Source organism: Anomalospiza imberbis, chromosome 3 (assembly GCF_031753505.1).
Source record: "Anomalospiza imberbis isolate Cuckoo-Finch-1a 21T00152 chromosome 3, ASM3175350v1, whole genome shotgun sequence".
Lineage (NCBI taxonomy): Eukaryota > Metazoa > Chordata > Aves > Passeriformes > Viduidae > Anomalospiza > Anomalospiza imberbis.
The window spans coordinates 61092108-61106536 of record NC_089683.1 but is presented as its reverse complement, the minus strand read 5'-3'; the positions used below and the strand labels follow the sequence as shown (position 1 = coordinate 61106536).

The 14429-nt window shown below is 40.4% G+C and overlaps 1 protein-coding gene across 6 annotated transcripts in view; it reads right to left on the bottom strand.

Moving 5' to 3' along the window:
* The window catches only part of ARID1B (AT-rich interaction domain 1B), a 326002-nt gene that overhangs the window by 10292 nt on the left and 301281 nt on the right, over positions 1-14429 (bottom strand). For all 6 annotated transcript variants that reach the window (XM_068184669.1, XM_068184668.1, XM_068184670.1 and 3 more), the window contains 4 exons: positions 13200-13404; positions 5455-5593; positions 4280-4452; positions 2524-2674 (listed from right to left, as the gene is read on the bottom strand). In XM_068184669.1, coding sequence (XP_068040770.1) covers positions 2524-2674; positions 4280-4452; positions 5455-5593; positions 13200-13404 — 668 coding nt within the window. The remainder of the gene's footprint in view (positions 1-2523; positions 2675-4279; positions 4453-5454; positions 5594-13199; positions 13405-14429) is intronic.

The window sequence follows — 14429 nt, the reverse complement described above, 5'->3', positions numbered from 1 at the left end:
AGCTGCTGGAGTTTTCAAGCTACCAGGAAAAGTAAATTCCTCCGAAAATCTTGCACCATGAAGGTATCTGCCATCTGGAAACAAGGCGAAGGCACAGTCTGGTATGGTCCTGAGCCTGAGGTAGTAAGCTCTGCTGGAGCTGGTTGTGGAAGGAAGGAGGTAAAGTAGATAAAAGAAAGGAGGAGCAATGAAGATACAACAGAGAGATTTAGAGGGAGCAGTCAGGAATGGAAAGAGGGTATGGTCAGCAAAGAGGTAAGAAAGGCAGCTGCAGACAGGGAGAGCCCATCCTTGGTGGGGAAGTATCTAGTGTACAGCTCAAAGGTTGCAGGTAAAAATTCTTGTGTTTTAGAATGCCAGCCTAATAGCAAGCTACTTTCTGGATTATTAAAGAATATATCAATTCAAAGTGAGTAAAACCACTACTCATAATTTTGGTAATGTTAGTGTAATTTTTAATTAAAGCTACATAATGAAGCATACAGAGTAAGAGACAAGGTTGTGTTGCACTTGGAAACTTACCTGTGTCCTTTAAGACCTCTGAGGAGCACTAGAGTGCAATATTTTTAGCACAAATGAATTAAATTTAGGTTGCTGAAATCATGTACTTGGAAAGCATTAAGATTGATAAATAACACTGTATTGCAGGCTAATATGTGAGTAATTCCTCTCTGTACACTATCAGTGAGAACACATCAACAATTAGAGGATAATTATAGAAGTAATGTATCAGGGAGAGGTACAGAAACAGAGAACTGGGGAACTTGACATGTTGAAAGAACTAATGGGACCTCATTTTTCCAAACATAGAAAACTAATTTTTTTAAAAGAGATGACCAGAGAGAAAGAAATAGCAATTCAGTACCTCCTATAATTATGACATGGATGGAGAGAAATTATCCAATGCCAGTTAAAAGAACAATGTAAATGAAGGGAGCTGTCTGTAGCTGTCCAAGAGTATATGCAGTAAGATAAAATTCAGCAAAGGTACACATACATACCCTTATACATAAGGGAAGACTTTATCTAAATATTCAGTTTGTTAGCCACAGGATAACCACAAGCCAGGTGAAACTGTGGGAGCTTCAGAAGTGGTATCATTTAATGCTGCTTTGGAGAACGTGGGCCTGTAAACTATGTTCTAGTCCTGTGCTGAGCAGCAGATACACAAGGTAGGATGTACATTCCTTTTCTAACATCTCTGATTTGACTACTACAGAAAGTCAACTGATTCACACAAGCCTCTGCTCTCCTGCAAGAAACTGAACTAACGGTAAAAGCCTAAACAAGAAAGCAAAACAGAAGTAACACACCGAGAGGCCACATGCTCTGCCTGCATGCTCTCACAGGGGCTGCTAGCGCTCCTTAGCTGGTTACTGTGGGTACTACCAACAGAAAAATCAGTGTTCACCTTTGCTGGCCAGGGTAACAATTAGGAGAGTACATGCTTGGGTCACTGTTTGAAGGTACTGTGGTGCTTTGACCAGGTGGTACCATACTGCCTTCAGGACCCAGCCCATGATCCGACCTAAAAAATGACAAAGGAAACCTTATTCTGTAAAAAGTACTTCTTTTCCAAAATTGTCAACCAAATAAAATAAACTACGCCCTTTATAGGAAACATTCTCTTGACTTAACACCTTCCACTGGAGCCCTTACTCTCACCAACTCCCCAGCAACTGAAATCCCCACCTACTGAACAGCATGATGGTATTTGTTTTACTTGACACATCTACTACTTAAAACTACTGACTGAAAACTACTTTGCCCTTACACTTTAAAGATCCACACTCTGTCTACCATCAGGAAACAAAAAGAGAAGCTAAATACACAGCCTAATGAAAGTAAAAGCAGGAATATGGCCAGAGCAGCAAAATCTGCTAGAATACTTAATATAATCCAAACATTCCCAGGACAATCTGCTTGCTCTACCAATGCTTAGACATCACTGATTTTACAATTTTTTTTCCCAAAGCCTTTCCCCAGATAAACAAAAGAGGACCAAATTTATTTCATGTACTTCACTGAAGGACAAACTTATGAGAATCCTGTTGGATACACTGCAAGACTGATGCTGCTACAGCTCTGACAACAGACTCCAGACTCCAAAGGCAATTCACTCACAGAGCACAAATCAGACACATTTAGACTGTGCATTTTGTTTTTCATTAAAAGCCAACCAGTAACTGTTTAGGTGAAAACATGGCCAGGAGACCAACTCAAGAGCTATTTTATGCTATCACAGCCCAGCCCAGCTGCCAGCTGAAGGCAGCTGTCAAAGACACCCACGAGCTGATCTGCTGCAGCCTGAGTCATTTCTAAGGTGTGACAATTCCTCCTTATTAATTTCTGTGAACAGCTAGACTCAGTCATTACCAGTGGTTTGACTCCCAGTGATTTAGTAAGATGCTGTACGAAATGTAGGCTGCTATGTTCTCTGCAAGGTGGAATGGGAAAATGAAAAGGGAAGAGAGAGGATCATTTTCACTAATGGGCTTTGCTTTTTCCTGAAGATTGACTCACCTCCTGTCATAGCCACTTCCATAAGAGAACTGCTGTCGCTGGCTCATGCTCATGTTGGACATTGCTCCAGATGGAGTCTGGTTATACATATCTTGTATTCCACTGTTAGGCATTTGTCCAGGGGTCATGAAAGGCTCATTGCTTCCAGGCACTGCAACAGTCAGTGAAATTAAATTTATTAATCTGGGTGTTTGAAGATCACTTTCTTTTCAATGAAGTCTTTCAGGAGAATGTTCAGATCCCTAACACTGCCAAGGAGAATTAGCAGGTGTCTAACAAGCTCTCTGGGGTCTAATGGGAACACGTGAAGCACCACCACTACCAAGGTGATGGGTATAGTATTACGGAGCTGCAAGTGAGGAAAAAAATCTCCTATGGAACTGAGCTATCAGGCACCAGGCAGCTGTTTCCCTCTGGTCTTCACAGCTAAAGATGAACTTCACTCTTGTTCTTTTCACCGAAAACAATGCTAAAAATGAACGCAAACATAAGCCTTACAAAACAGATGAAAGCAAATCTGCTAGTTTGAACTACAAAGCTGTCAGAATCAAGCTTTTCATTCCCCCCATAAAACCCTCATAAACACATATACAATAATGCTGTTTTGGAAAGGATACTGTATCCTAATGTAGCTTCTCAAGTAGGATGGGCATATTCTATGGGTCCAAGAAAAGGCACTATTATCAGATATAAATCACCAAGCAAATAGAAGAGACTCTAACCTTCAGTCCCTCACAGTAGATACTGAACAGAGGTATTTCTGTTTCGACAGGATGAAGTGAAATGTACGACAAAGTACAATACACCCACTTAATCTCATATGGATATAAAACCTAAAGTGAATCTAAAGCACAGAGTTCTCCCTTCCTTCAGCTGTATTATATGTTAGTGTCCACAGTCCATGCAAAAAGATTTAAAGGAAAGGCTTTAAAAAAAATCACATCAAATTAACTACCTCTTTTAAAGCATCTCCCCACATCATTACATCTCTCTCTTTCCTCAGTTTCAGGGCCTCTTCTTGCTATATCTCCCTTTTGCTCTGTTTTAGTTTACGCTTCGTCTCCTCCACCTGCTCCTCTCTTTGCAGCCATTGTGAGCCCTGCCTGTGTTCTTTCCTCCTACTTTCCTATATCTGAGGCATGCAAGATTGATTTAAAATCTTTTTACAATATCCACAAAACCAGCTGTAGGTTAAGTACCCAAAAGGACCAGAGTAAATTTTGACATTAATTTTAAATTTTGCTTTTTTAAAATAAACAAAATGAGTGTGTTTATCACCTTTTGTCAGGGACTGCCCAAGTAAGAAAAAAATTAGCTTTACTATCCTGAAAAATACGTAAACTGAGACAGAGAGCATTAGGAGGCTTGCTCAGTTTCACACAGTGAATTCCCACACCAGTCCAACTACAATCATGCATGTTGCTTCACCACTTCACATTCTAACAGTGAAGTCCTGCACTTGATTTGCAGAGTAGCTAACCAACCTCAAGAAATATAAATTCTAACCCAATGATTTATGACATTTCCCAAAATTTATTCCTACAAGCATTTTTAGGATTCTGTTAATTCCAAAATAATGGGCATGACTCTGAGTGGGGAAAATATGACCAGACCAGAAACTCAACTGCACTGCACCTCTTTTTGCTACAAGGATACCAATGGCAAAATCATCAAAGTGAAAAAGCTCATTCTGGCTACAACATCTTGATTACCTAAGACACAGGGAAGAACACTTAAGCTCCCACAAAGAAAATACCTTTTCTCATTCCACCAAAAGGATCTTTATTCGGCTCATATGGCATCCGTCCCATCATATCTGGCATGTTTATTCCCTGCTGGTATGGTGCATTTGGCGTCATGGAGTTTCGCTTTGGGAACGCTGAATCACTTACATCAGAAAAGGGATCATGCACACTGACTGCGCTGTTTCTAGCATATTAAGAAAAAAGAAACATTAACATCATTCTGTATTCATAAGAACTGTGAAAACAGCCTAGACTACAATGCAACTAGCTCACCATGCTGTGGCAGTGATCAGTGCAGGATGCATCCAAGGAAGATGCAAAAGACTTTCACAATGGACAATCATTTAAAAGAATCTACCCACTTTATCCTCAAGCTTCTTTGTCTACTTACCTTAGAGATCAGGGTTTTTAATCTAATTCTATTGTTTGTGCATTCCTATTACTCATATAGAAGTCTAAACCTTCCTGAAATTTCACTAAGCTGTTGCTCTTTTTTACCTAGAAAACTCAATCTGAATTAAGATGATTAAAGAAGGTTCTTGCTATCCTTTCTGCAGCATTACAGATGGAGAAAAATTTAGTTTGGAGTGGCTCTGCACACAGTTCAGAGATCAGTCATGTAACTGCTGAAGTCATAAAAAACTGTTTTGCTGGACTTCAGTGTACTAAGGCTCCTTAATGAATGGTGAGAGACCTTCACTTCAGATTAAGCTGGTCTGTGAGACTTATAGAGCACAGAAATGAAAGGGATCTCTTGGTCCACCCAATTGAAGCCTCTGCTATCTCAGCTACTGTTATTGCACATGCTTCTCACAATTTGAATCAAGTAACACCTTTAAACCACACGTTTCTTCTTCCTGAGCATGACTGGATCTGCTGACCAGAGGTGTACAGGATAAGTGAGGAGAGGAAGGCTGTGGTTCTAAGTAGGTGCTGTTGGTTTCTACCTTCCTCTCCATTACTGACATATTCACATGCATCTCTTTGCACTGGTGCTTGTCTGATTCTTCTCTGATGTTCAGAACGCTAATGGACCTCTCTCTCCTCCAAAAATAATTTTCTGCCACTTTTCAGGCTCTGACTGGTTTACTGCAAAATCGTATGAGTGCCAAAGCAGCTAGGAAAGAGTGGATTAAAGTGCTGTAGAACTAGAGCAATAAAAAATGAAGCAAAGCCCTTTTCATACCTGCCACCCTGCATAGGTGTCATCTGTCCATGAGGTGTGGATGCTGGTGTTGGGGGCTTCAAATCGCCTGGCACTTCTGTCATGGAATTACTACCAGTGGACTGTGGAGTCTGTGGGCCTTGCAAAGAACCAGAATTAGCTGAAAAATTTAAAAAAAAAAGTAATTATGAAAAAGTAGCAGCCAAATTCCTCTGGAAATAATAATCATCAAGGAAAAAAAAAAAGGTTATTTCTTCCAGAAGTCTGTGTATGCCTTAATCCATCTCAGTATTTTATAACTTCTCCAAAATCATCTGAGATCAGGATATGCTGTGTAGTAATAGCCATCATCTTTCCTAGAACCATGAATTTAATCTGCTGCCTGAAGCAACATAGATAGAAATCATCCAGATGAAGGATCATTTAAATCAGAGGTCAGAGATACAAAGTTAATTGTCTGTAGTTTACAACAGAGTAAATGAAGGTTGTTCTTTGGCATAGCTTCTTTATATAATCACTATCACAACACACACATTTATAAGAAATATTTCAGCCAGAAGCTTTTCATCATAAATTTAAGCTGCTATATTAATATAAATTCATGGTTTTATTTAGCACTAAAAGGCAGAGATTTCCATGGTGAAACATAGCAAATGATTAGCGGCACACTGCAATCCCGTGTCATCTTTGAGACAGCATGGCAAAACATGGTATTTAAGAAATTCAAAAGGCAATCTGGGATCAAAAGAAAACAATACCTGAAAGTAGAATTTGAACAGGAGGCTACAGATAACACTTCTAAAAGAATTGTAAAAATAGAAATGGACACCTTAACAAAATGTTAGGTAGGGTCAGTGATGGTAAAGTATATGTAACAAGACCAGGTCAATTCTGCAAAGAATCTGTTTAATCTGCAAAAATATATTTGTTGAGATGTCAGAAAGCAATAGCGTATCTGCATTAGTGTCCTCCTCAATGGAGGTAAATACCTTGATATTCTAGGTATAACAAATGTAGAAAAGCATTTTACTGTTGTGTTCCGATGTGACTGAGCAGCAGTAAGGGCATTAAATTAATACATCAGCTATTGGTAATGGTGGAGCTAATGGTAAAATACACCTAGACCAGTCTTTCAGAGCAGACACCAAAGCTACTGTTTTCATGTGACTACTGAACAGAAACATGCCCTGAGCCCAAAGCTCCACACAGCAGTTTTATGATTTAGAAGGTGGTGAGGATTAGTAACAGCATCTAAGTCCTGGATCTGACAGGTCTTGTAGCAGAAATTCTACAGAAGAACTTGTAGGATTCAAGTCTTTAGATGCAACTGGGAAAAAAATTACCAACAGAAACAATTCAAAAATCTAACACACTGAGTAGGACATGGATTTGCCTTGAGAGGTCCTTCTTTTTTATGAACTGTCATGTAAGTGTTTTATTGTGCCCACCTACCTACATTCAACAACCAATTAACAAAACTTTATAAATTACTGTTACAGGGAAAATTGGAACAAGCACTATGGGGTTTTCTTCTGTATATGAAAGAGAGTAGTTTATAATTGACTCAGAATCCTAGAACACTCATCATCCTGACAGGTAGAGCTTGTTTTTAACTGGAGAACACCTTTTTTATATGTGTTTCATATGTATCTGTAACACATGTTCCCTTATCTGGAAATCAGTCTCAGTGGCAAATGCATATGGAAAATCTACATTGTATGGACCACATTGTTCTTGTCCTCAGCTTTCTGAGGCATTTTTGAATTATGCTTACATAGTAATGAGTTTCAAAAAAAAGTTTAGGAAAAGCCCTCTGCATTAATACAGGAACAAGAAAATTTGCAACAACTAATGTTAGTTACATTAGTCTACAGTTATCTGAAGGCTTTAGAGCTATAATAAAACAAAAACCCACCATATTCACATAAAATGAGCTCTTTGTATGTATGACCTCCAAACAGGTCAGGATCATTCTTCTGCCCTTGAGCTTTAAACACAATTCTAGATTCTTCTAAAAAGCTTGAAAGCATTTCTGAGTTATGGCACAGATTGTCACATACCATCCTACTGTATTAGAAACATGTAAGCAAACATCTTAGTGTACCCATATACTTACTGTAAATTCAGATATTGCCTAACCCTGCATATTTCTGTTATGGTGGGCTATTAAGAACCAATTAAGCTTTTCCTTATCCTACCTGAGCAAGAGCTTAATTCATATCTCTAGCAAACCTAAAGGAAAAAAAGTAAAAGATTTTTCTGTATTTAAAAGCTGCCGGAGTGCAAAATTATTAATAGCAACGTGTTTTAGATCATCTTCTATAAAGAATGGTTTAAAAGAAAAAAAAAGATACCTAAATGAGAAGCTACAAGTCCAATTTCTATCTTCAGGGTGGCACTTATAAGGCTGGTTATTTTTCCTCAAGCCTCTTTCTAAATGACTGATTATATACAACTGAAAAAATGGAAAGCAAATGCTGCCATGAGAAGTGCAAAGTTCCCGGTACTGCTTTGTTAATACACTTTGCCCCTCACCTCCACTGGGTTAGGGACACTTCTAGAGAATAGGAACTGCAAGCGCTCCAATCTCTGGATTAGGACTGTCTACCAAGAAGAGCTTGTATTTCCTATTTCACCTTAAATTTTACATTTGCTGGACTGAAATTTTTACATCTATTTTTGCAGGGATTTTATTATGTTAGATGTTTAATTTTGATTGTGGACATTATGAAAGAGAAACAGTATCTTTTAGAGTGCTTCATAAGCTTCAGTATTAAACCAAGCTCTAAGAAGGAAGACAAACAACAATGTTCTTTTAGGAAAAGTAATCTTTGCTTATATGATTCTGCAGCTACCTTAGGGACGTCCAGGGAAAAACCTGTGGGTTCATAGCCACTGAATTCCTCATCTCACTCCACATCTAAGCAATAATTGTCTTTCAGGTATCATAAGAGATTGTAAGAATATGCTTTTCACAATACAAAATACATCAAAACTTAAATACAATTGACATCCTGGTCAGTGAGAAGGTGAGGTCGTCCACAGTTTGCTGTGGAAACATGTATTAATAAGACATGATTGCATGCACTATTCTCTCCAGCATGGAATTATAGTACTGGAATGCCTTTTGCCTTGCAAAGCCTGCATGGCAGTAAGTACTGTTTTCAGGGAAGACCCTTTATTTACCCGAGAAGAAATATGCAGCTAAAAAAAAAAAGACATTAAACCTTCCTCTTACCAGCAATTTTTTCCCTTTGGAAATAACAAAAAAAAAGAAACCTCTTGAAATTCCATTAATGTGAGGCCTGACATGCTCTCTAGGATATCCCTACCTTTTGCCAGAAGCTACAAATGTATACTCTAAAGTAAACAATGGAGAGGTTACTGAAGGTTAAGTACATTCACATACTTCAGAGTGAACAGCCAGCCACCGTGCTGGGAAGATAATTTACACAGCACGAACCCAGTGCCCCGGTTAGTCTGGACTGGGGGCCGCTGGCTGCTGCAGGTGTGGATGCAGGCACAGGGCCACCTCCGCCTGTCCCCCCAGCCACTCCTCCCAACCCCTGGCTCATCCATCTTCAGTGGGGATTCCCTGGCTGGCCTCATGACACGCTCCATGACATCACCTGCCTGCTAATAATAGCACTTCAGTCAGCCACCCGCCAGCAGAGACGGATGGGTTTGGTTACAGACGCGCTCACTGAATGGCTGTGTCCTGCGGTGCCGTGCCGTGTCCCCCCCGCCAACCCCTCCCCAAGTCTCGTTTCTCTGCTGCCAAGGAAACGCAAGCAACGCACTCCTGGTGCTTTCTCGCTCCCTCTTTCCAGCGCAAGCACATGATTTTTCCAGGTTTGCTTTAATGAAATCTCTGTTGACATCAGGGCCAGCTGCTGTTACTCACAAGCATCCTCAGCTGGACCACTTTGGCCATGCTGTTCATTCAACAGAGGATAAACTCTGAGCCTGTTATTTTGAGAGCTGTGCACACATAACCGCACACTGCAACTAAGAATTCAGAGTGCCAGAATACAGCAATGGAATTCCTTCATGCTCATGCTCCTTTGGATTTTTTTCTCCAGCATCCATTAGTGCTTACAGTAATGGTGCCCAGAATTCTTCTCAGTTTAGAACTTCCCACATTATTTGTGAGCATTTTGGCCAAAACTATCAAACACACATGACAGGAAAAGCATTTTGCCTTTGCACCTGCTCCTGGAAAGAAGGAAGACCTACAATGCCCCTCTCTCTAAGGGAGTTTTTATGCAGCGAAAGTTGTCAGCAGGTGACATGGCCCTTGGCACAGACCCCGTGATCAGGACAGAAGGCCATCAGGGACCCTCCAATAGTTAGTCTGTCATTAGGCATTTGCTGCTGCCCTTCACTGCTGATGGCATTACCTGACACAGGCAGATTTAAGCTGACACAAAGGCCTCAGCCTACCACAAACATGTCACCAACTTGCACAGCCTCAGAGCAGTGCAAGGCACACTAAAACATTCAGGCCCCCACCCCTCCCCAGGAGCTTTATGAAACAGCAGAAGAGTCTCTGACAGTGATTTGAAGTAACAGCTATCGAAATGAGCACCTAATCCCAACCCTAACACCTTGGCTACAGTGCAAATCTCTGCCGATCAAGGCCAACCAGTCTGTCGCTTTGCTGCTCTACTCTCATTCTTTTTTTCAACTTCTTATAATTGCTGACACTACTGTGAATTTCACTGTACATAACACTAAATTACTCACTCCTTTACATACCATTTACCTTATTAATGATGTTGTAAAAAACAGAAGTGATGGGAGAATCCTGAATATAGTGCTACAAGCAAACGGACAAACACGTGATCCCAGACCACTGTCTTGCAGTCCCATAAATTTGACTTACACATCACATCCTTTTCTTGACCGTGCTCCTCCATACGAATCTCCTCGCCATGGCTGTCGCACTGTGCTCCCTAGCACTCCCTCTATGCCTGCACTCTAAAGGTCATCTGTGAGGCAGTCACATAAGCAGCCCTTGGATGTGAGATATCTGCAAGAACGGATTTGCTCTAAGCTGCACTTCAGCCTGCTCCCACCTTGCATAACCACCCACCTGGAAACTACGACGACATTTGAACTGAATCCTTCTCTGTACCATAAAGGCAGCCAGTCCTGATGTATTCTTATGAGCAATTGAAATATTTAATTTTAAAAGTTTTATGAAGATCATCTGACTTCTAAGATCTCAAGATTTTCTTCACAGCATCAGCTTGTTAGAACTGGACAAAATACAGCACCCTCCCCTCTGAGACAAGTTCCTCTGCTTTTCTATCAGATTAACTTCAGCCCTAATACTGTAACTAGTTCTCTGCAAATGGATTTGGCTTCTAAGTGGCTCTGCCTACACTGAGCTAACTGCACAAGAGTGGCTAATAGTTAAAGTAAGGACCTTTGGAGGCTACTGTTTCTTGTTGTATTGGGCTCCTGTTCCCTCTGAATGCCAAAGAGTGACAGATTATCTAAAGTATGTCTACAACTCTGCTTCTTTTGTGCCTCTAAAATGTTAATGTTGGTATATACTGAAGGAAAAGGAACAAGAAAAACAGCTGACTATTAAAGAGAACAGGCTTGTACTCTCTGAGGCATGTATACCTCAGCGGGATTTCATGTACTAAAGCTGATACACACTGGGAAAGCCTTTCTCCGTACAGAAGTGCAGTCCCATTCAGTGACATGAGCTCTTTTCTCTCCAACAAAACAAACCTTGAGATCCTTGCTTGCTTCCCCCTTTTCTAGTCTCTATGTCCTGCTGTGTTTTTATTTTAGAAAAATAGTTTCAGTTCTCCTCAAAGACAGCTAACTTGAATGTTATGATAAATTTAAACTTGGACTTTGCCATTTGCAAAAGGATCCTGTAAAGTGGTACATCTGACATTTCCATTCCTTTGTTTCATGTTTACATATTTAAATAGCAATTCTTCATCTCAAAATTCAGCTGATTTAGGGTGATCATCCCAAAATCAGCTACTGAGAGCAGTACTGGAGAGAGAAAGTAAGGAAAGACAGAGCAAAGTGTAATACTCTCTCATTTTTAGAGGCAGATTAATTTATTCTTCACTGTCCTTAACAAGTCTAACCATTTCAGCTTTGCTTACCAGTCTTCTCAGGAGGTGATGGGCACCTCCAACATATATTATTTTTTGCAGCTGTGCACATTCAGGACACTCTGTGCTTACGTGAGACAGATAAACATTTGGACTATGGGCTTTACTTCTAGTACCAAGTGTTTTTCTCTATCTTCTAAACTTGAATTGCAAAGCAATCTAATCTCCTCTCTATTAAACAATCACCACTGGGGTACCGTATAACCTTAGGTTTTAACAAGGTGGAGGAAATATTTAAGTTATTACACAGAGATGTACTTAGGAAGATTTTAACTAAACACTCCCTCAAATCCTTACACTGAATAAAACAGGCTGAGAAAGATTTAAGCCTTATCACTGTTATCTTTTTCTGTACTGAGAAAACACTATTGTAAGAGATAATCTTGGAAAGGCCAGAACTTTATTATATGATTATAGAGGTCTTTGCAATTTTCTAGTGTCCATGATAGGGTACTGAAGTCATGCAATTGCAAAGTGTCTGCAGGGCTTGCTGTGTCTCTGACTCTCCACTTCCCATTTTCAGCCATGAACTATAGTAATAGAAATTAAGTGAATTAATATTTTCCTAAAACTGTTCTACTGCAGCAAACTCCTGTAACCAGTCCAGAAATTATATTCTCTTGGCAATCAGTGACGGTGGTCTGCCTAATAAGTAACCGTGGCAGTAGTTCGCAAATTTTGTCAAATTATATTGTTGGTCAGAAAAAACTAATAACAAAAGGAATAATCCAAAATAATTTAAGGATTTTTTTTACTCTTCCATGGGTAGTCCAGAAGTCAACAGCTAGACTAATACTATGACTCTTCCTATGTACTTAAAATATTTCTACTTAAGAATAGTCCTGCCTTAAGTATCAACTGCGACTATTAAATCTTGAGTATCTTAAGTGACATGAATTTAGAAATACAGTGGTTTCAAACAGCACACTGTAAATGCAAGAAAGAACAGCCAAAATAAAGTAATCCTGGTTCCAATTTTTCAGATGAGAAGATAAAAACAGTGATCCCAATGACTTACCTGACACACAGGATTAGCAACAAAAGAACAGAGAGCGTGCCTCCAAACAGGGATGCCTGGCAGTGAGGACACACTGTACTCTCAGCTCTCCATCTGCCACACATCCAACACGAGCTGCATCAGAGCAACCATCTGAGACACGCCGATCAGTCCGGCATCTGCCATCCTGCTCCAACCGAAGCCTTGCTGATCAACAGTTGTGTTGAAAAGCAGCTTCAGTCACAGCAAGGACAGTGCAGGTACCAGAGCCTGACCTTTAGGCAAATGCACGCTCCTGTCTTACAGCAGAAGCACATCTGTGCAGACCTCTGTTCTTTTTATTACGCCCATGTCACTGAACGTTAAGGGTGTGCTGGCACACACATCTTTATACGTTGCACTGAGGAAGGACAAGCCAGACACGCAACTGTGGTGGCCCTTCAGAGTTAACTCTGATTTGACTCAGGAGCCGGCTCCAAGTCTGAGAACGAAGATTCCAACAACAGGTTTATCCTTGTTCCAGCATTAGCCAGACACTCTTATAAATACATGGGGTGCAGTAACCTAGCATGCCTTGCATTCAAAAAATGGCTGTGTAGGAGGCTGCAGTTTATTTGACTTACCAGGAGATGGCGGCTGAATCTTAGGTTGTTTCTTGGTATCTCCAGTGCTGAAGACTTCTGGAGGGGGCTCCTCCCCTCGCTCAATCTTGCACTCGAAGGCAAACAGGTACTGAATGTATTGTTTTTTCAGGGAGCTGGCTGCGCTGCTCGAAGTGCCAACGTTCAAGGTGGTTGCCAGCTCACGCCACTTCTTGTTTTTATTAACCTAGCAAAGTAAACGGCAGAATCGTTGGTTTGCAGCAAAGTGTTTTGTTTAAGTCAGGAAACAAAAAAGGAAAAAAAAAAAGCACTTAATGTCTACTTGGTTTACTTTTTTTTATTTTCCTCTTTTAACTAATGCTCATTACTCCCACACACAGTAATGCACAGACAGCATTTACAGTTATAAAGCCATTAAGGAACCTGCTGATAGCTACATAAAAAGCTTTGCTTGTGGAGTCTTCTGCATGGTGCATCCTTTAAATGTCTTACACCCTTCCAGGGCCTATGCTCTTCAGTTAGCAATCCATCTCCAAGCAAATTCCTGTTCACTCTCTCCCTCCCTGACACCCACCCACACCCACCCCATTCTAATTAAAAAGCAGCTTCTAAAATATAATTTAGAAAGCACTAACAGTGTTATTCTGCAATTTGTTTGAACATTGATATGAAAAATAAATTTTTCTCCCAAATAGCCACCAGCTGTCAAGCAGTTCAGCTTGTAATTCCTGGTTCAATTCCTTTCACTTTAGTGCATCTTGCAGGGACAGATCAATGATCCTCTGGCTAGATGAGAAGCAGAGTGAAGCCAGGCCCCTTAATTAATTAAGGCAGACTTCAAACACTCACGGCTAGTCCAGCAATACTCTGTATTACAATGCTGACTGCACCACTCCACTGTGAGTCTTGTTTGCAGTGTAAGGCTAAGAATATTGAAAGACTCTGCTCAAACACAGCTGATCTGTAATAACAGCGAAGTTCATTTGTCATCCTGGGTGATGCCACTGACTCACTCGGCTGTACCACTCGTAGCAGCCACTGCTTTTGCTCTAACACCTGATGGCTTTAAGTTCATTCAACCAGTTATGCAATTTCTAGATATGATCCAAGGAGCAGGGTCAGCACCAAAATAAATTGGCTTTAAACATCAGAGAAATCTCATCTTTTGTGGGTAGCAATTCTGATTCCATGATTGTCTGTTACTTGCCCTAACGCCTGATATTTTAATGACTCCACCTTAACTTGTACAGC